Below are 20,500 nucleotides of genomic sequence, written 5' to 3'. Positions count from 1 at the left end.
TTCATTTATGCTGGCATTTGAAAGCTCTTGTCTACGCAACCCCGGTACCAAATGTAGAGACTCTTCGTGCTCGTATTGTGGACGGCTGTGATACAATACGCCATTCTCCAGGGCTGCATCAGCGCATCAGGGATTCCATGCGACGGAGTGTGGATGCATGTATCCTCGCTAACGGAGGACATTTTGAACATTTCCTGTAAGTGTTTGAAGTCACGCTGGTACGTTCTGTTGCTACTTGCTTCCATTCCATGATTAATGTGATTTGAAGAGCAGTAATAAAATGAGCTCTAACATGGAAAGTAAGCGTTTCCGGACACATGTCCACATAACATCTTTTCTTTCTTTCTGTGTGAGGAATGTTTCCTGAAAGTTTGGCCGTACCTTTTTGTAACACCCTGTATAAACCAGTAGTTGTAACTCTTCCATAGTTGTGTTTTCATTTATTTTGTTGTGTATGATTGTGTTGATAGTTTTTATTGTTGTTTCGACTTGTGGGTTATTTGGCGGTCTATGCAAGAATGGTCTAATGTCTGTATTTGTGTCTTTGTATTCTATATATGTCAGCTGAAATTTTTCTTCTATATCTAACATGTGTGTCACTTCGTTTTCTATTTGTGCTTGTTCTGGTGGCTGTCTAAAGATTTCGTTTTCCTCTGACTGTTTAATTGATGCGTGGTGTTCTTTGTTTGTTTGCTCTGGGATGTTTGAGTCCATTACTGTATTTTCTTTTGCTTCTGATTGCACATTATTTTGTTCCAGTATTTGTTGTACTTGTTGTTTGATGTTTTCTAATTCTGACTGGGGTATCCTGTTATTTCTGATTATTACACGGATCTGATCAGCTAGTCGTTGTTCTATTAAAAATTTTAATTCTGGGTATCTGGTAATAAATGTTGTGTATACTTGTGATCTGTATCCAGTTGTGTTGGTTCCTAGGTTTGTTGCTTGGTAATGACAGAACATGAGGTGTCGATTAACTTCATCTGACCATCTCATCCTCTGTCTTTGTTTTCCTTCTAGGGTGGTTGCAGGAAGCATATCCTGCAAAACACCTCTATTTGGATTTGAATCATTTTCCAGTTGGCTAGCAGTGTCGTTACCGTTGTGGGCGGGCATAGGGTTCAAGCGTCGTCCCCGACCATGACGGCTCTTGTCCGAGGCTTCTTTAGTTCTGTCCTGAACCAACTAATCACACTAAAAGGGGGGTTTAGCCCTATTAGTGGTTTGTTCTTTTCGTCGCCTTTTACGACTGGCAGAACATACTGGAGGCCTATTCTTATTACTATTACTATTACAATTACAATTATTAGGAACTTCTTTTTATACACTCTTTTGACCACAGGCAATCACTACGTGTAACATAAATGTTCTCAGCGCAGCACAGAAACGTATGCTGTTTCTCGAACATGAACAAGACACTGCAGCTTATGTACACTGTTCATTCTCAATAAGCCTTGAAGAGTCATTTCAAGTTTATACTGAGTGTAAATTGTCACTTTACAACACAGTGGTTTGTCAGCAAAGGAAGTGTTGTTTTGAGCTGGTAAACACCACAGAAACTGCTATTTTGAGACACAACATGATGAAAATATGCCTTAGTGGTCACCCATGGGAAATGGCACTACCTGATGATGTGTTCCCACAAATTATGGCTTTTAGGCTCCCCAAGAAGAAGGCGACAGAACCACAGCATGTGTGCGTGTGCGTGAAAATCAAAAGCTAGAATGGAACCCGGAGCAATGGCATTGTGTGCACTTCACCAATGAGAGCAGGATTTGTATGGCAATTTTTGTCAATGAGTGTGAATGCAGGCAGATGCCAATGCACATCTCGAGGCATGCAGTGTCACTGTTTCAACTGGGAGGTGCATCATTCATGTTTGGACCAACTATCCAGTACAGATGCCAGGTGGTTCACATCACTATCAAGGGTAATTTGAGGGTTTTCCAGTATTGTGACAGGATCTTGCAGTCTATTGTCCAGCCATACTTACAACATCTCAGCAATGAGTTCTTTTTCCAGGATGATAACACAGAGTCACTCCATACCCACATCGTGAATACCTTTCTCGGGGAGGCAGCAATCAACCCAAGGGGATTGCACACAATATATGTCGACAGAAACTCTACAGTACGTTTGGAACCACTTGAAACTTGCCATGCATTATCACAGGAAATCTTCCCACACACTAGATGAACTCAGGTCATCCAATGAAGAGTGGAAAAGACTACAGCAGCAATGTGTTGACAAGCTTTGTGGGCAGAACGCCATGTTACAATGTACGGGGTGGAGTGACTCAACAATGAATGTTATTTAGCAGCACATTCAGATTTCACAAATCAGCACTTTTCAACACACTGCATTTATTTTTTTAGACATTACTTGATTTCCTGTCCCACTTGAATGTCAGGCCACAAATTTTCACACATGTGTAGGGAAAGCAAAACATATTTTAAAAATACAGAAGCTGAGCTTGAGATGATACAGTATCTTGGTAATAACTGAAACACATGGCCCTGATCCACATTCTGAATGCCAAGACTTGCACCTGCTTTTGTGCTGTTAGTTGCACAAAGTCACAGATAAAACACAAGACTGATATTTCAATATAAAATGTTAGCTGCTGCTGCCTATTGATGAATGCAGTGAAAACTCTTCAAGATAAGTTCACTTACCATGAGAGCTATATGCCAGCAGATTTTTATAGAAACACTGTGTCAGCACTTGAGAAAGAGATTTAGGTTCACCTTTTTAACATCTATTCTTAGGCATTTTGCAACTGTTTACTTTAGTTGTTGGACAAACAAATGTACAAATTTAATTAAAACTGATTGTGAACTGTGCATCAAAACATATTAAGTTTTTTGAAGAAGGAGAATGATGCATCAAAAAACAAATAGTATGAAGAAAGACAGGTACATGTTCCGATGTGAGCATGACAAGAAGTCTGTCCCAACCTCTTTTAAGGGGAAAAAATGTTTAAAGAGTATTCACTGATTTCCTGAAAGAACGCTAGGAAAAATACACACAGAATTTTGTGCAACGAATTATAGATATCAGTGAAACAGCTGTGCATGTGCTCTGAAGATATAGGTTAGAGCTAAAAGTTCTGCTCATTACATTACTTTCCCCTCTTTCATTAGTTCACTTTGTTGCTACTGTTAGTGGGTAACTTTTGAAATGAGAAATACTATTGACAATACCATACCCATGCTACAGTTTCCTTGATGCTAAAGATTTTAATTGTCTTTAAAAGATAATAAGAAATACACATTATTATACACACCACACACAAATGTCATAATTTCAATAGCACTTTCATTCCTATAACTTTATTTGCCCTCTTCTGTTTATTCCATGACTCATGATCAAAATACAGACAGTCAATGGCCTTGCTGAGGTGGATACACCAGTTTTCACCAGATCACTGAAGTTAAGCACTGTCGGGCATGGCCACTACTTACATGGGTGACCATCCGGGTATGCCACACAACTTTACTTTTTACTTTACACACAACACACATTTTCTTAACAGTACCTGTACACCAAGCACACACATTGTAAGAGTGGATAGGCATTTAAAGTCGAAAACTCAGTTCAGCATTACAAGGCTTAAGTACTTCTCTTATATAAATACAGAGTTATTCCTTTCTACAACTCAGTCTGCCATCTTAGCAGAATAAAACACACAGTTTTTATGAACTTTAGAATGACTGAAATCATGTGTATAAATACAGACAGGAATTCACTAACACTTACTTCGTTTCTGCGATCTTCTTGCTGATGGCCCGAACTCATACCCTGTGCAAGCTCTTTGTTTGCCTCAGTTTCAATACTGATATTTCTCATTCTGTCAACAAGCACTGACATTGGACTACCACCATCTGGATTTCCTGATGCAGCTTTACGTTGGTCCCATGCTTTTTTAATTTCTGCCAGGCTCCCTTCCTGCAAGAAGGAGTAAATATATAGTCATCAATGACAATCATATTTTGAACATGAAAAAGCTAACAAGAATACACTATGATGATAAATGTTTCTCTTTCTTAGAAGAGAAAATACGTCTTTTGGGGAACGCAACTGTATGCACAAAGTTTAGGAAGGATTACTATCCAAATGCTGTCATTAACAGAATGACTGAGGATTAAAATATACAGACACTGACTTCTTAACTCTGTAGAGATAAAAATAATTAAGTTTCAGAAAGTACCACACAATAATAATATGGGCATATAAGCTCATTAGACAAAATAATAGTTACTTTCCTTTCCACAGTATATAAAATCTTCACTAGTCTTGATAACTGATGTTCCCACTGGGGAAATGATTGTTGTATGACCACCTGACAGTAAGCAGTGCTGTAAGTCAAGTTTTTAGCCTGTGTACATTAGATGATAGAACACTTTCTCACTGATCTAATTGCTTTTGCTTTGGCCACGTACACATAAATGATAATCCAGCTAAGAATTGGGGCATATGCTCTTTATAAAAATCTTCATGTGACATATAAATAACTATCAGAGTCTACATCAGTTCCACTAAGATTAGTATTAATTCTGATGAATTATGTAAACGTGAAAAAAATAAATAAATAAAAATAATTATGAGAGATGGGTCTCTCACTGAATGACTGCTGAACAAAAGCAGAAATGGCTGACATCAGTCATGTTCAACCTTTTTAAAATGAAAAGTGAGGTAATCTTGCATCAAATTGTCACAACTGATGGAGTATGGGTTAAGACATTTTAAGCCAAAAATGAAATCATGATAGCCGCGTGCGCGCTCCCATAATTACTAGATTATTTTAGTCTCTCTCTCTCTCTCTCTCTCTCTCTCTCTCTCAGGGGAGGCGCACACACGAGTGAGAGAGAGAGAGAGAGAGAGAGAGACTAAAATAATCTAGTAATTATGGGAGCTGATATTTGGATTTTCTCTCTTTCCTCAGTTAACATGACTTAATGGCCCTTGGCTCATAAAATAATTTGAGAATTGCTTGAATGAGTGCTTTTTAAGAGTGTCATTACCTATAACTTGATATCTAAAAACGATTAAACTTTGAGCCTCCATAAATTACACCACAAATCCAGCACAAATCATCGATACCACAGATGAATTAAACTGGTTGCAGTCCATTCCACAAGACATATCCCTCAGTTCATTTATGCTAAAGGTGCTGTGTTGCACAAATCAAAACATTTATTCAAAGTACAAGGTTTATTAATAAATGCGATTCCCAATCAGAACCATCATCAATGTTTTTTCACTGTTACCAACTTAATTGCAGGAGGGCTTCACAAAAATAAAGTACTGGAGATCTTAACAACCCACCTCAACATCAACACAGTTAGAAATAATCGTGGCATAGAGACATGCCCCTTCTCAAGAGTTGTGAGGTCACAAAAACCAAGTATAAATATATACTTCACAGTACAATAAAGCTGCCTGGTGGCAAGTACTATTTTAATTTCTAATACTTTTAATATAAAAGAAGTTATCTCCTGTACATTAAGTCAACCAGAATGTACACAAATGTGGTAGCAACAATATCCGAGTCAGTTATTCCTTTCTACAACTCAGTCTGCCATCTTAGCAGACTAAAACACACACAGTTTTTATGAACTTTAGAATGACTGAAATCATGTGTAAAAGTACTCATCTTAATGGAACTGCTAACTGCTAATTTCAAAATTGGTGTTAGATTTCATGAGTCCGCATTATTTCCAAAGTTGCAGTGAATTTAATGTTGTGATTAAAATTTTAATAATATTCACCTAATGCATTTGAGTTCCAGTTGTATGTGTAAAACAAGATCTTCTGTCCTCTAGCATCAGTGGAAAAGAGCTATACCTTTGAAAACATCGTTTAACTGAATTTTCATATTGCTTAACATATTCCTTTCTCAATATGTGATACGGTTTTGTAAACAGCCGAAAGAGTAGGTCTCTCACAAAAAAATCATCATATTGTGGTTATTAGTTGCTATAGATTCTGAATTCATGGTAGCAAAATAGAGGTAATTAATTTATCTGGTTTCAACATTTGAAACATGGATTTATTACAGGTATCATAGTAAACAATTTCAAGATAATTATGTGGTATCTACGGAATCAGCAAGAAATCACCAATGCTGTTTTATTGTTAAAAAAATATATCTTACGGATAAAAAAAAAAAACAGACTACATGTAGTGTTAGCTCAGATTACAATCAAGAGTCTGTCACTAGGTGCTGTGATCGACCTTGCTACAGTAATCAATAATCCGTTACTTTAAGCGTGCTGGGGCCCATTGAGTTCGCGTTGACAATATTTTAATAGTAACATTGAAAAGTCTGACATTGATTCAGTTACCTATAATGAAGCTGATGTACCTTCACTCATGACATGCGTGATTTCACAGAGCGCAAGTCCATACAGTTCACAGGCCCGATTATAGAGGGCTCCTGCGTCGGCCCCTGGCACACTCTGATGAGCCGCCAAAGAAACAGCATTATTTAAGCAATCAGAAACGAGTGCTCAGCCTATTCTTCACACAGTACTACTGTTGTCCAATCAATGTGTTCAATGCGATGCACAACCTGCATCTTATGTGTTGCTCTATGAAGTACCATGCTTCCTGCACTGTGTTTGTTCTTGCTACAACAAACTTCACGATGAGTGAGGATTACATTTTTTCTGCATGTTAGTGTCAGTGCTAAGTCACCTGACAAACATCTCGATAGAAGAAATAAGCCAACATCTCGCTGCTCAGCAGCAAGTTTTTGCGGAACAACAGCAGGCTCTCGTCACCAGTCTTAAACAAGTGTCATCTGCATATTCATGGCAGGTTACTCTCCAGTCATTGCAACTGTCGCCCTTTCTGGCATATGATGAATCAGCTGAAGATTGGGACTGTTATGAGATACAGTTTAGCCAACATTTCCAGGTCTTTTGCATGGACAATGCAAACCTGTGTATGGCTTGCTTGCTTTCTTTCCTGGCTTTTGCTGCATACATATCAGCTGTTGTGCCAACTTGCACCTTTGCAAGAACTGTCCACCTTATCATTTGATGAAATGTCAAGCTTCTCTCAACCAATTACTGTAACACAACTTGAGCCATCATTGTAAATTTATAACTAGTACCCATCACGAATCCTACAATGATCACATAGTGCAAGATGATATTATTCATCTGGCCCCGGATAGGGATGTCCATGAAAAAGCACTTCAGTGTGAGAATCCAACGCCTACAGATGTTCTCAAAAAAGTACAGTCCTTTGAAGTGTCATGGGCCGAATGCGATCAGGTTGCTGAATGGGGAGGGGGTACGGGGGGGGGGGGGGGGCAGCTACTCAGTCAACCCCTATTAGGCACACTGCAAGTGTTCACACCAGCAGCCACTTGCCCCCTTCTGCCTTGCTCGTGTTGCTTTGTCCAACACAATCCTGCTGTGTGCTCTAAGCGTTGGGCAGTTTGCACCATGTGTTGAAAGAAAGGCCACACTGCATCGGAATGTAACTCCTTTTCCAATGTGGCACACACAGTAGAAGCGATGGGCATAAATTGTGTCTCTACAATGACTATTTCCCTGAAAAAATTGTTTATTGACTTGAGTGTGCTTAATAAACCGCTAAAACTGCATGTGGACAAAGAGGCTGCAGTGACCTTAGAGAACACACAAATTTATGTGGACTTGGGCTGCCCTAACCTCACACAGGTTTCACGGAAGTTGGTTAGCTACAATAACAGCAGAATCCAATCCTAGGTCAGTTCTCCGCTCTTGTATCTTACACATCTGTTGTTTGCTCTCTCACCTTCCTTTCTGTGGATCATTCCCAGACCGCAGACCTGTTTGGGTTAGGTGCATTTAACGCTTCAGTTTTCTCGATTGCCGACGAGGTAAATTTAGAGTCAGATCAAGTTATGTATCAGCAACTGGAGTCCCTCGGTCCTGAGTTTTCATTGCCGTTTTCCCCTGGGCAAGGCTGTGGTACTGGTTTTCAGACCCACATTACCATGAAAGTTTCTGCCCACCCTCGTTTTCTTTCAGGCGAAAGATGCCTGCCGCGTTGCACAACTCTGCGGAGGCCAAATTAGACCTTTTGCCGTTGCTCGATGTCTTTCGACCTATTTCTTTCAGTGAATGGCCTACACCACTAATCATTAAGAAGCCGAGGGTGGTAAGCTTCGTCTCTGCGACAATGTTGGTGTCATGATTAATACAAGTCCACGATACATACATACCCTTTGCCCCACCCTGACAAACTGCTCACAGAATTGTCAGGCAGCCACTTTTCCATGATTGATTTTTTGCAAGCATACCTCCAGCTCCCCTTGGATGAGGCCACTATAGGTTTTCTCATTGTCAATACACCATTCGGCATATAGCAATATAAATGCTTGCCTTTTGGCTTCCAGGGTACACTTGCAATTTTTCAACATTTTTAGATTAACTGACAGCCTTTGTACTCAGCTCCACCACTTACCTCAACGATATTGTTGTTTCGAGTTCTTTCACCGAAGACCACCTTGGCAATCTCTGATCGTTGTTTTCTGTTTTGCAGTCTGCAGCGCTCAAGGGCAACCTTGCCAAATCACAATTTTTTTAGCTGTCAATTGAGTCCATAGGTTTTGAAGTTTCTCACACAGGGGTCAAGCCATTGCATCAACGTGTTAACACAATTGCAGTTTTGCTGCAGCTGACTTCCATTACGAAGCTGCAGGCATTTCTAGGTAAAGTTGCATACTACCACAAGTTTTTACTTGACACATCCAATGTTCAGCCACTGCTTGCACTTTTGTGTAGAAATGTTGCTTTTTCTTGTTCCAAGCTTGTCACCAAACTTTCACTTTGCTTCACTCTGCCCCGTGCTCAGCCACTTTTCAGCCATGTTAGCATCTCGTGTTGGCACACAAATACGTGCATAAATCTGAATGATCCATTGTTTATGCTTCTAAGACTTAAACTCCTGCTCAGTAGTTGTGTTCTCAGATTAAAGAGGCTTTTGTGATTGTTTTCGCCCTCAAGAAATTTCACGTCTTCTTGTATTGCTCTAAGTTCCATTTAATCGTGAATCACTAGGCATTAGTTGCTCTTTTCAACCCTTGGACTTCTTTGCTGGACAAGGCAGTGCATTGTCTGCAGCAATGGGCTCTGTTACTCTCCTGATATCATTATCAGATCTGTTACCGGCCGACAGAGCAACACGCTAATGCCAATGCCTTATCTTGCCTTGCGATCGGGTTGGACCCAGTATTTGATAAGGGCAAGTTGCTTTGTTTCTATTTACATATTGAGAACCAGAATGTGGTCAATAGTTTTCCTATCACTAGTACCAAGATAGCATCGGCTGTCACCACGGACCCTACACTTTGTCAAGTCCTCTCATTTGTGCAGCACGGTTGGACAGAAAAAACCCCAGGCTGTGACTTCGATTCCTTGTGTAATTACTTCTTCCTCCAGCATTGCCTTTCTGTGTTTGACTGGGTTCTTTTGTTACCTATGAAGGACACTGCTCCCCAGGTTAAATGGAGAGAAGTCTTCTGAAGTAAGAGTCATTTCAGGTGTGCCGCAGGGGAGTGTCATAGGACCGTTGCTATTCACAATATACATAAATGACCTTGTGGATGACATCCGAAGTTCACTGAGGCTTTTTGCGGATGATGCTGTGGTGTATTGAGAGGTTGTAACAATGGACAATTGTACTGAAATGCAGGAGGATCTGCAGCGAATAGACGCATGGTGCAGGGAATGGCAATTGAATCTCAATGTAGACAAGTGTAATGTGCTGCGAATACACAGAAAGATAGATCCTTTATCATTTAGCTACAAAATAGCAGGTCAGCAACTGGAAGCAGTTAATACCATAAATTATCTGGGAGTACGCATTAGGAGTGATTTAAAATGGAATGATCATATAATGTTGATCGCGGTAAAGCAGATGCCAGACTGAGATTAATTGGAAAAATCCTAAGGAAATGCAATCCGAAAACAAAGGAAGTAGGTTACAGTAGGCTTGTTCGCCCACTGCTTGAATACTGCTCAGCAGTGTGGGATCCGTACCAGATAGGGTTGATAGAAGATATAGAGAAGATCCAACGGAGAGCAGCGCGCTTCGTTACAGGATCATTTAGTAATCGCGAAAGCGTTACGGATATGATAGATAAACTCCAGTGGAAGACTCTGCAGGAGAGACGCTCAGTAGCTCGGTACGGGCTTTTGTCAAAGTTTCGAGAACATACCTTCACCGAAGAGTCAAGCAGTATATTGCTCCCTCCTACGTATATCTCGCGAAGAGACCATGAGGATAAAATCAGAGAGATTAGAGCCCACACAGAAGCATACCGACGATCCTTCTTTCCATGAACAATACGAGACTGGAATAGAAGGGAGAACCAATAGAGGTACTCAAGGTATCCTCCACCACACACCATCAGGTGGCTTGCGGAGTATGGATGTAGATGTAGATCCACTTCCTCAAGCCATAATGTACTACGGCTTCTGCATGTCGGTCAATTGGGGGGGGGGGGGAAGCTTTGTCTCGCCAGCATGTGTATTGGCCAGGTATAGATGGGGACATTAGATGGCTTATTGATGCTTGTACTCACTGTGTTCTGCAAAAGGCGGCCCTGTGGTCATCTTTTCTTCCCCCTGGCCAACACTGCAGTGCCTGTGTGAGCATCTGCATGTCGATTTTGCTGGCCCTTCGTAAATCAGTATTGGCTCAGTGTAGTGGACAACTATTCCAAGTTTCCCTATATGGCATGTTGTCCACCAATGTCCACAGCAGCCACTATTTCAGCCCTGTCTAAGATACTTCTGCATACTGTGGTTACTGAAAAGGCCCCCAGTTTGTTTCTTGAGAATATGCATTTCTTTTCAGGCTAGTGGTGTTCGCCATCTCACAGCTCACCGTTTCATCCTCAATCTAATGGTGAGGATGAACGCATGGTTTGGATGTTTAAAACTCAAATGCACAAGTATGTATCTGGCAGGTCTCCTGAAGCTGCTTTAGACCAATTTTGAGTTCATACTGTTTCACTCCAGTTGGGGATGAGAGCCTGGCAGAGCTGCTACACGAACATCAACCACGGACACTCCTCCACCCACTGCATGCGATACTGCATACCCTGGCATCACTGGCTCTGCGACGATTCCAGCAGGGTGCGCCTGTTTGGCTCGTGGTTTCAGCCGCCAGCCAAACTGGGTTCCTGCCATCATCAGGCATTGCCAGGGCTGGTGCCTGTGATATTGTCCACATTAAACAATGCCCAGTCCAATTAATTAATAAGCAAAGTCTTTTATGAAGATTTGAGAGGAGAGGAGACTTCAATAAACTTTTAAGTTTACTTAGCTCGTCAAGTTAAGATGGCTCTAGTTCTTCTTAGAGGTCTGATTCTTGAAGCTGAAAATCTAAAATCAGGTCCTCAAAGTTGGTTTCAACTAAATAAATTGGAAGATTGTTGTTGCAGATTTTTTTTACGTAAATATATTTTTCACTGATGTTCTCAATTTTTAGTATATCATACAGTATTTTGATTTTTCACATTAACAAAGCTAAACAACATTATTCACACCCATTATACAAAAATACGTCCAATCAAATCCAAGGTAAGCATATGACTCTCACACTCTGAGGAAATAACAGTATTCCAAAGGGTTTACAATTTTTCTTAACAAATGAATTCCTACTAGTTTTCTTTATATTATTAATTTTGATTATTATTTCATAAATGTATCCAGATATAAACATAGTAAACAGTACAGGATTGCATAATTAATAATAAAAGTTTTAAGTGCAAATAATTTGTAATTCCAAATGTCTCTACAAAAATTATTTAGCTGAACATTCAGAACTAGTACTTATCGATAATAACATTGCAACTAAAATATTTTATAAAGTAATTCCTTTTCATAATTTTAGCTTGAAATATAAAATACTGTGTATAAAATTATATGAAAGTTTTCAGAACAGCAACTAAGATAATACTGACTCGTCCAAAATTCAAAAAACAATATTGGTATCAACAATTAATGTTGAGGAAAAGTATGGTACAGAGGATGATGTCCGATTACAACAGACCGTCACTTCGACCAGCTGCAGCCGCAGACGGCAGGGCCTGTTCCAGAGGGATCACCGCCATGCCCGTTCCTGTGTTGCAGATGGTCCGGTTCGCGTTGCAGAGGGGGTCGCTGCCTGGCAAATCACTGTCTGGGGTTCCTGTGAGGCCATCGTCCCACGAGTGGGGGGACGGTCTGCCAACCCACCTCCTCATCTCTTCCACCCCTACTCCCTGGGCCCTGCTCACCACACGCTGCTTCAGCACCGTCACTGGTCTTTTCCAGGACTCGTAATCCCAGTGCCTTGCGAGATCAATTTTGATAAAGTTCTTGCACGAGCTTTCCCCCTCATTTGAGTCCGTACCTTTTTTAATTATTTGATCCAGTAGCTAATCTACACCATTCTTCTTTAGCACATTTCAAAAGCTTCTATTCTCTTCTTTTCTGAACTGATTATCATTCACGTTTCACTTCCACTGGGGCCTACAGAACAGATTTCTCTTTCTCAGAAATGCTTCCATGCTGTTGCCAGACTGCATTTTATATTTTCTCTGCTTCGGCCCTCATCAGTTATAGTACTGCCCAAATAGCAACATTCATCTACTATTCTTAGTGGCTCATTTCCTAATCAATTCCTTCTGATTTAATTCAGCTACATTTTATTACCCTCGTTTCCCTTTTGTCGATGTTCATCTTGTAACATCTTGTCAAGACACTATTGATTCCATTCAACTGTTCTCACAAGTCTTTTCCCGTCTCAGACTGAATTACAATGTTTTTATTTGTTCTTTCTGAACTTAAATCCCCTTTTAAAACTGCTCCTGTGTTTCCTTTAATACTTGTTCAATGTATAGCTTGAATTACATTGGGGAGAGGCTACAACCCTTTCTACTCACTTCTCAGCTACTGCTTCACTTTCATGTCCTGGCTATAGCTTTATGCTGTCTGTATTTCTTCCCTGCTACCTTCAAAATTTTTAAGAATGCACTTCAGTTAACATTCTCAAAAGATTCCTCTAAATTTAAAAACCCTATACATGTAGGCTTGGCATTACCCTCTAATGTAAATCATGGTGTCAGTACTGCCTCCAGTGTTTCTACATTCTCTCGAACTCAAACTGACGTTCCCCACGATTGACTTCAACCATTATTCTGTAAACAATTCTTGTCACTATTTGCAACCGTGGTTTATTAAACTGATAGTTAAGTAAAATTAACACCTGTCAGCAGTTAACTTCTTTAGAAAAGGAATTATTGAATTTTTCTTCAATGTCTTAATGTATTTCACATGTCTCATACCTTGCACAGCAGATGGAATTGTTGTAGCTCTCCTGATGATCTCAGTAATTCTGAGGGAATGTCATGTACTCCAGGGTTCTTGTTTAGACTTAGGTCTTTTAGTGCTCTGTCAAATCCTTTTTGCAGTGTCATAGTCTACCTGCTTACCCGAGTGGTAACATGTCTGCCTCCCATGCAGTAGGCTCGGGTTTTATTCTTGGCTGGGTTGGAGATTTTCTCCACTCTTGGACAGAGTGTCGTGTTGTCGCCACCAGTGCACAAGTTGCCCAATGTGGTGTAACCTGAAAAAAAAGACTTGCTACCCGGCAGCCAAAATTGCCCGGATGGGGCCTCTGGCCAACAGTGCCACACGATCACTTCATTTCATTTTGAAGTGTCATATCTCCCATCTGAACTTCATTCAGTTTCTCTTCTCTTTTCATAATACTGTCTTCAAGTTTGTTTCCATTTTACAGACCCTCTATTCATTATGTTTCAGTTTTCCTTTGTCTGTTTAGTATAGGCTTGCACTCAGAGATCTTAATATTCATATAGCTATTTCTCTTTTCTCCAGGGGCCTGTTTAATTTTCCTATACACTGGATCTATTTCTTCCACAGACACGTATTATTATTCTATATGCCTGCATTTCTTGTCTACCCATCCCTACTTTCTCGAAGCTGCCCATTTGTCTTCTATTGCAGTCATTTCCACTGTTTCTGTAATTACTGCCTAATGCTGTCAACGAAAATTTTAACAACCTCTGTTCATTTCAATTTAGCCAGGTTCTGTGTCTAATTACTTACCTTTCTGCAGTTTCTTAGTTTTAATGTGGAATTTATAACCAATGTTCACATCCTCTGGAGAAAAGCTTGCTGTTTAGAATCTGGTATCAAAACCTGTCTTACCTTTATGCAACCCACCAGAAACTTTCCAATGTCAGCACACCTCTTCCACATATACAGCCTTCTTTCACGATTCTTAAAATAAGTAGTAATTATTAAATTGTGAGCTGTGCAAAATTCTATCAGGTGATTCCTCCTTTCAGTGTGATTGAAATACATTGACTTGTTTTGTATTTCGGTTGCTATACTGGACAGTGTGGATACTACAAACAGACAGTTGGCCATGAGTGTATACAAACTAGAATTATTACTGCCAGAGAGTTTGGAATGGTTTAAGAAAACACGATTAGTTTGCATCTCGCACAGTAGCCAACATACACTTGTTCTGTGTTTCTGCAAAAGCAGACCTGACATGCAGTCATAGGGATCACTGATCCCTTCTGTATTGTGAGGGTCATAATCAAACTCCATGACACACTGACATTAGTCTTTTCACTTACTTCAAAATAGGAAAAGAAAACATGAGAAATGCACAACAAAAAGCACTTGGTGCAGGCTAATGCAAGATTGCATGCCGAGGTTAGCAGTATCCTAAACGAGGTAGTCCGGGGCTGGCCTCTACCGATATTTGATGCAGTCACAGTTCAAAACACCAACCATGTAAAATTGCCACATTAAAGTGCCCACGTTATACCAATTTTTCAACTTCAGCTCACACACACACACACACACACACACACACACACACACACACACACACACACACATTTCTACATTTCTTTGTTCTAAGATGCTAGGTGCCACGGTTGAGTCCTATGTTGCATTATGTGGTGTATATCTTATACAGGACATTTAACCATCACCCCCAATCGGCATGGCACCAGAGCATCAAGAGCACCAGTATGTCTATCAAATTTGTGCACTTTTTATTTTGCAAACATGTTCTTATGCACATTATCTTCTAAAATTGGGCTTCCCCAGATGATAAGCATACCAGTAACTAAAAATTGGTTACATTATCAACATTTATACACAGAAAATAAAAAGGTATATCAAACCATCCGTGATGGAAGAGTTAATCTGGATACAATTCACCACGAAATTCCGTTTAATACTTAATGTTGCACTTTCGAATTTTTTTTAAGCAGAATTCACATCTATATTTGCATTTATTGGAAATGCCAATTTTTCAGTTCCCTAATAATGAGAAAGAATAGGTGACTAGTACTTACCTTCAGATGGCAAAATGCATAGCACTGATGTGAGAAATATAAAAGTAAAATGACACATTACCCAGCTTTCAGAACTTTTAGCTCCCTTGTCAGGGACATGTTGGAGAAAGTTGAACAGGAAGGGCAGGTCGCTTACACCACAGAATCAGGTACACCCAACTGTTGTGAGGGTAAAGATAGACAATAATGGAGGGTGACACATAAGAGAGAGAAGGTAACAGGTTGTACAATGGTAAGCATTTAAGTGCTTGCACAGTGGATACAAGAGAGAACTATTTCAATTTCAAGATGCTATACGGAAGTGGAGATGTTGGAGGAAGTAGAGCACCTTTACAATGAATATGAACTTGCCAGCACAACAGCAGAAATGAGCCACAAGGTTGTACGGCTGCAACAGAACACTGCTTTGGACTGTGTTAACAGATATGATGTATTAATGGTCTAAGAACTTTTCGCAGTGTATTCAATAATGGTACAAAAGCCGAAATATAGATAGTACAGAAGACAATTACAGTAATACACAGTCAAAAAGGGATAGAAAATGTACTGGACCCAGTGAAAGAAAAGGTCGCATCCAGGTACTGCACATTCAGAATGAAAGCTGTGTAGAATTTACTGACGAACCACTGATGGTGTCACTGTGGAAGAGTGGATTAATTGTGGATGTGATGCTGAATTATTTGCAAGAAAATGGCTTTCTGAAGGTAAGACATTTGAATAAATTTTCTTGAAAGCACTGACATTGCTTCAAATGACTCCTTCATTAAAGAGTATTCTGAAAAATTTAGTACTTGAGGAGAGGACAATTAAACAACAATAATGATATATTTTTGTTCTTTCCCCTCTCCAAAGTTGCAAAATCTGTTCCCTTTAACTGCTCCTGTCCTCTTCCCTTTCCTCTCACCACCTAAAAAGTTATCAACACGAGAGCCAACAGCTGCCATAGGTGCTGCTGTGTTTTATCATGATACATGTGGGGAGCAGAAAACCTGTTTTCAGCTTTTGACTAAGGTTAAAAGTAGCACACAAAGCGAAGGAATACTTAAATGTTAGCATAATTAAAACTGAGACAAAGCTCAGTTAACACAAAAGCAGTGCCAGTCTATTTTGTTGTAATATACATTACGAATATGGAGAGACTGCTCTTTAACTACAGCGTTTTCTAAATATTTCCTTAAAGAGTATGGTTTTGCTGACATACTTAATTGTTTAAACGAAGACACTGTCAATTTCTGGCTATCAAATCTTTATCGCAATGTGCTGTCTGGCTATTCCAGCTACTGTGTCATTTTCAAATGAGTGCCTTTTGGATTGTACAAACATGTGTCAGACACTAGACAACAAGCTGGCCTATGGGCTACAGGCTTCTGACTTAAGACAACCGATGTGCACAGCAAGAGCATGCACAAAATGTGAAGAGGGCACCTTCTGTATTTGCTCCACCAGCCACCAGTTTCACTATTTGTAGGGTGTACAGCATAATTAGAACTTTTGTATGTGTGGTGCTGAAAGCTCTGGAGCAGTGTGTTTGCAAACTGTACACTGAGTGTTCAACACTTTACCCATAGCCCACAACTAGAGGTAATTTAGAGTGTTAGCAGTTAACTAAACTCACTTTGTCCCACAGCAATAACTTTATTCATAACAGGACAGTTCTTTCTTCTGTGTTGGTTGAGAATGCCTAATGTCCATCTAAGCACACATTGAAATACCTGTCGACCACATGCAGAGGTGCGCTCATAGTTTGGTAGTTTTAGTGCACTACATAAATGACACGGTAAATGGTAGGCTTGCTGGTAGTACTGATAGGGAAAGAAACATAAATAAATACACTGTTGGCCGACAATGCCTACACCTCCTCCCATAACATGGCATCTTTGTTCGCTGTCCAATGCTGCTGCACGTGCATTGTATTGTATAGTATATTTTATTGGTCCAGTTGTCTACATAGCAGCTTAGGCATAAGACATTGGACAAGTCAAGTTATAAATATACAGGCTGAAAGTAATTTCAAGTCATACATATTTAAGGTTACAATACTACACTTTACACGTAAGTATTTATATAACACATTTCATAAATTTAAATATTCTTCAATGGAGTAAAAGCAGATGCTGTAAATATGACTTTAGAGATTTTCCAAATGTATTGACCTCAGTGATAGCTTTTATGTTTTCAGGAAGTTCGTTATAAAGCTTAACTCCCATGTGAAAAGTACCTTTTTGGCACAGTGCTGTGCTGATCTGAGTCATATGTAAGTTTCTGTTTTGTCTGGTAAAGTGATCATGTATATCACAGTTTTTTTTTGCAGTCTCCAGTCCTTGCCTATTACATTTAATTTAAAGAACAAGAGGATTTCCATAATGTATACACATGGTAATGGAGGAATACCAGATTTCTTAAACAGGGGTTTACAAGAGTCTCTAGGCTTGCACCCAAACAAGATTCTAATGGCCCTTTTTTGTAGTTTAAAAGTGCTATTAGCTGTTTTGGAGTTTCCCCAGAAGGTGACCCCGTATCTAAGACGAGAATGAAAGTACGCATGATATGCATTCAATACTGTTTCCTCCCTACAGCATGATTTTAATGAACAAAGAAGGTAACATGTTTTGCTCAGTTCTGCATTGAGATATTCAATATGCTTATTCCATCTGATGTTACTCTGCAGCCAAAGTCCTAAGAATTTGGTTTCAGTATTGTTACCAACTGGTTCGTCATTGATAGAGACTGATGGGATAAACATGTCCTTGTTAGGAACATTGTAAAATTTTAGAGCAATGGTTTTCTTACTGTTTATTACATGCTGACTACTCTGCCCAGCCGCTAAGTTGTTTCGTGACCATGTTTACTGTCTGCTGCAACTGTTCATCATCATTTCCTTTTAGTAGAATCGTGGTGTCATCTGTAAATATGATTGTTTTGTGTGCATCAACATTTAAGTTTAGATCATTTATGAACAGAAGAAACAGAAGGGGTCCCAATACTGATCCTTGGGGTACGCCATATTTAATTTGTTTATAGTCAGATAAGTGATTAGATACAGTTTTAGTTCAATATTTGTGTGCTTGATGCACACTGCCTGCTTACGATTAGTCAGGAAGGAACTGATCCACTTGTTGGACAGACCTCGAATACCATATCTTTCTAGCTTTCATAACAGAATTTTATGGTCCACCATGTCAAAAACTTTTGACAAGTCAATAACGACTCATATTGTTTCATGTTTTTTGTCCATCAGGTTTAGGATGGAATTGATGCACTCATAGACAGCAGTTGTCGTTGACCTCTTATTTCTGAATCCATGTTGTTCATTACATGGGATGCTGTTTTTATTTATAAATTTTATAAGTTTCTCATACATAACTTTTTCCAGTACTTTAGAGATGCAGGAGGAAATTGTGATGGGTCTGTATTTATTTACATTGTCTTTATCCCCTTTTTTATATACAGGAATAACTTTTCACGTTTTCAATACATGGGGGAAAGTGCCTGCCTGAAGTGAGCAGTTGCATAAGTGTGTGAGTACTTCAATTAGGTTTGATGCGCTCTTCTTTAACATTGTTGCAGCTATATCATCAATACCTGCCGATTTGGAATTTTTTAGTCCTTTTATTGCTTTAGCTACTTCATCTTGTGAAACAGAACTGATATACATTGATCTTGTACATGCACTTATTTTATATTCATTTGCCTGGGTGCTCTTAAAGTTTGATTGTAACATATTATCAGCAACACCTGTGAAAAAGTTGTTAAATGTGTTGGCTACTTCTAAGGGGTTTGCTACTTTTTTATTTTTATGTGATAGTGTTATATTTTTGCATGATTGTCTGTATTCTCCACATTCTTTTTTTATAACACTCCACATAGTCTTTGATTTATTAGCTGAATTATAAATGATTCCATCATTATGCATTATTTTTGCTGCTTTTATTACTTTTCTTAATATTTTGGAGTATTTTTTATACTATGTGCGTACCACAGGTGAGGAATTTTTTGAGTTACATATTTCATGAAGTAGTCTTTTCTTCTAGTATAAAACCCTTACTCCCTTTGTGATCCAGCTGTTTGTTCTAGAGTTCCCCCGTATGGTTAATATTTTCAGTGGGAATGCAAGTTCAAAGAAATGGGTTAATGTATCAATGAAAGTGTTGAATTTTTCATTTATATCGTTCATTTTGTACACTCCTAGCCATTTTTCTTTCTGTAATAAGTTGTTGAAGTAGTTTACATTATGCTGATTATAACTTTGATATGCTGTTCTGAAAGACATATCGTTAATAATACTGCCTTGTACTTTTATGCTTAATATTTGAGCAAGATGTTCACTAAAACCTGCATTGAAAATTTTTAGTGAGGTGTTGACTAGAAACTGATCAAGAGCTGTTTGGCAAGTTTCTGTTACTCGAGTAGCTGCTTTTACTTCAGCCTTTAAATTGAAGGATGTTGCAAGGTTCAAAATGGTCTCCCTATTTCCACTATTCGTGAGGAAATCAATATTGAAGTCTCCACAGATTATCAATTCACAATCCAATTTATTTACTTTATTTAGCAATGACTCCATTTTGTTTAAGAAAAGTTCAAAATTCCTGGATGGTGATCGGTAAACTGTAGCAATAACCAGGTTGAACTGAGTAATTTTTATAGCTGCAATTTCATAATCCTTTTCGACATTTGCCCTAGTTAAGTCAGGTAGTGTAATAAAATCTACATTATCCTTTGTGTAAATTGCTACCCCACCCTGCTTGCTGTTTTTCCTGCAGTAGTAAGCAGCCAAAACAAATTTGTTTATTTTTGTATTCTGGATTAATTCTGGGTTAAGCCAGTGCTCAGAAATGCATAACACTGAGATATCATTAAGTTCATGTGTTAATAGTACGTTAATTTCATCAATCTTATTATGCAGGGATTGTACATTATGGTGATAAATTTTTAGTTTGGGCGTATTCACGATTTGGTAATTGGGAATCATATTTACAGCATCACATACCTCTAGTTTAAATTAGGAACGTCAGCAGTGTTGTATTTTTGTTCTTCTTTCTCGTTTATTTTATTTTCCTCGCTGTTGTTGGAAGGATGTTCAGGAAGCTGATAAATTGTTCTATGCCTTAC

General features: G+C 39.1%; 1 protein-coding gene across 1 annotated transcript in view; it reads right to left on the bottom strand.

The window, feature by feature from the left end:
* Positions 1–20,500, bottom strand: part of LOC126471430 (uncharacterized) — a 69,756-nt gene that overhangs the window by 31,715 nt on the left and 17,541 nt on the right. The window contains exon 4 of the mRNA XM_050099589.1: positions 3,760–3,948. Coding sequence (XP_049955546.1) covers positions 3,760–3,948 — 189 coding nt within the window. The remainder of the gene's footprint in view (positions 1–3,759; positions 3,949–20,500) is intronic.

Source organism: Schistocerca serialis, chromosome 3 (genome assembly GCF_023864345.2).
Source record: "Schistocerca serialis cubense isolate TAMUIC-IGC-003099 chromosome 3, iqSchSeri2.2, whole genome shotgun sequence".
NCBI lineage: Eukaryota > Metazoa > Arthropoda > Insecta > Orthoptera > Acrididae > Schistocerca > Schistocerca serialis.
This window is presented reverse-complemented; position numbering and strand designations above follow the sequence as displayed.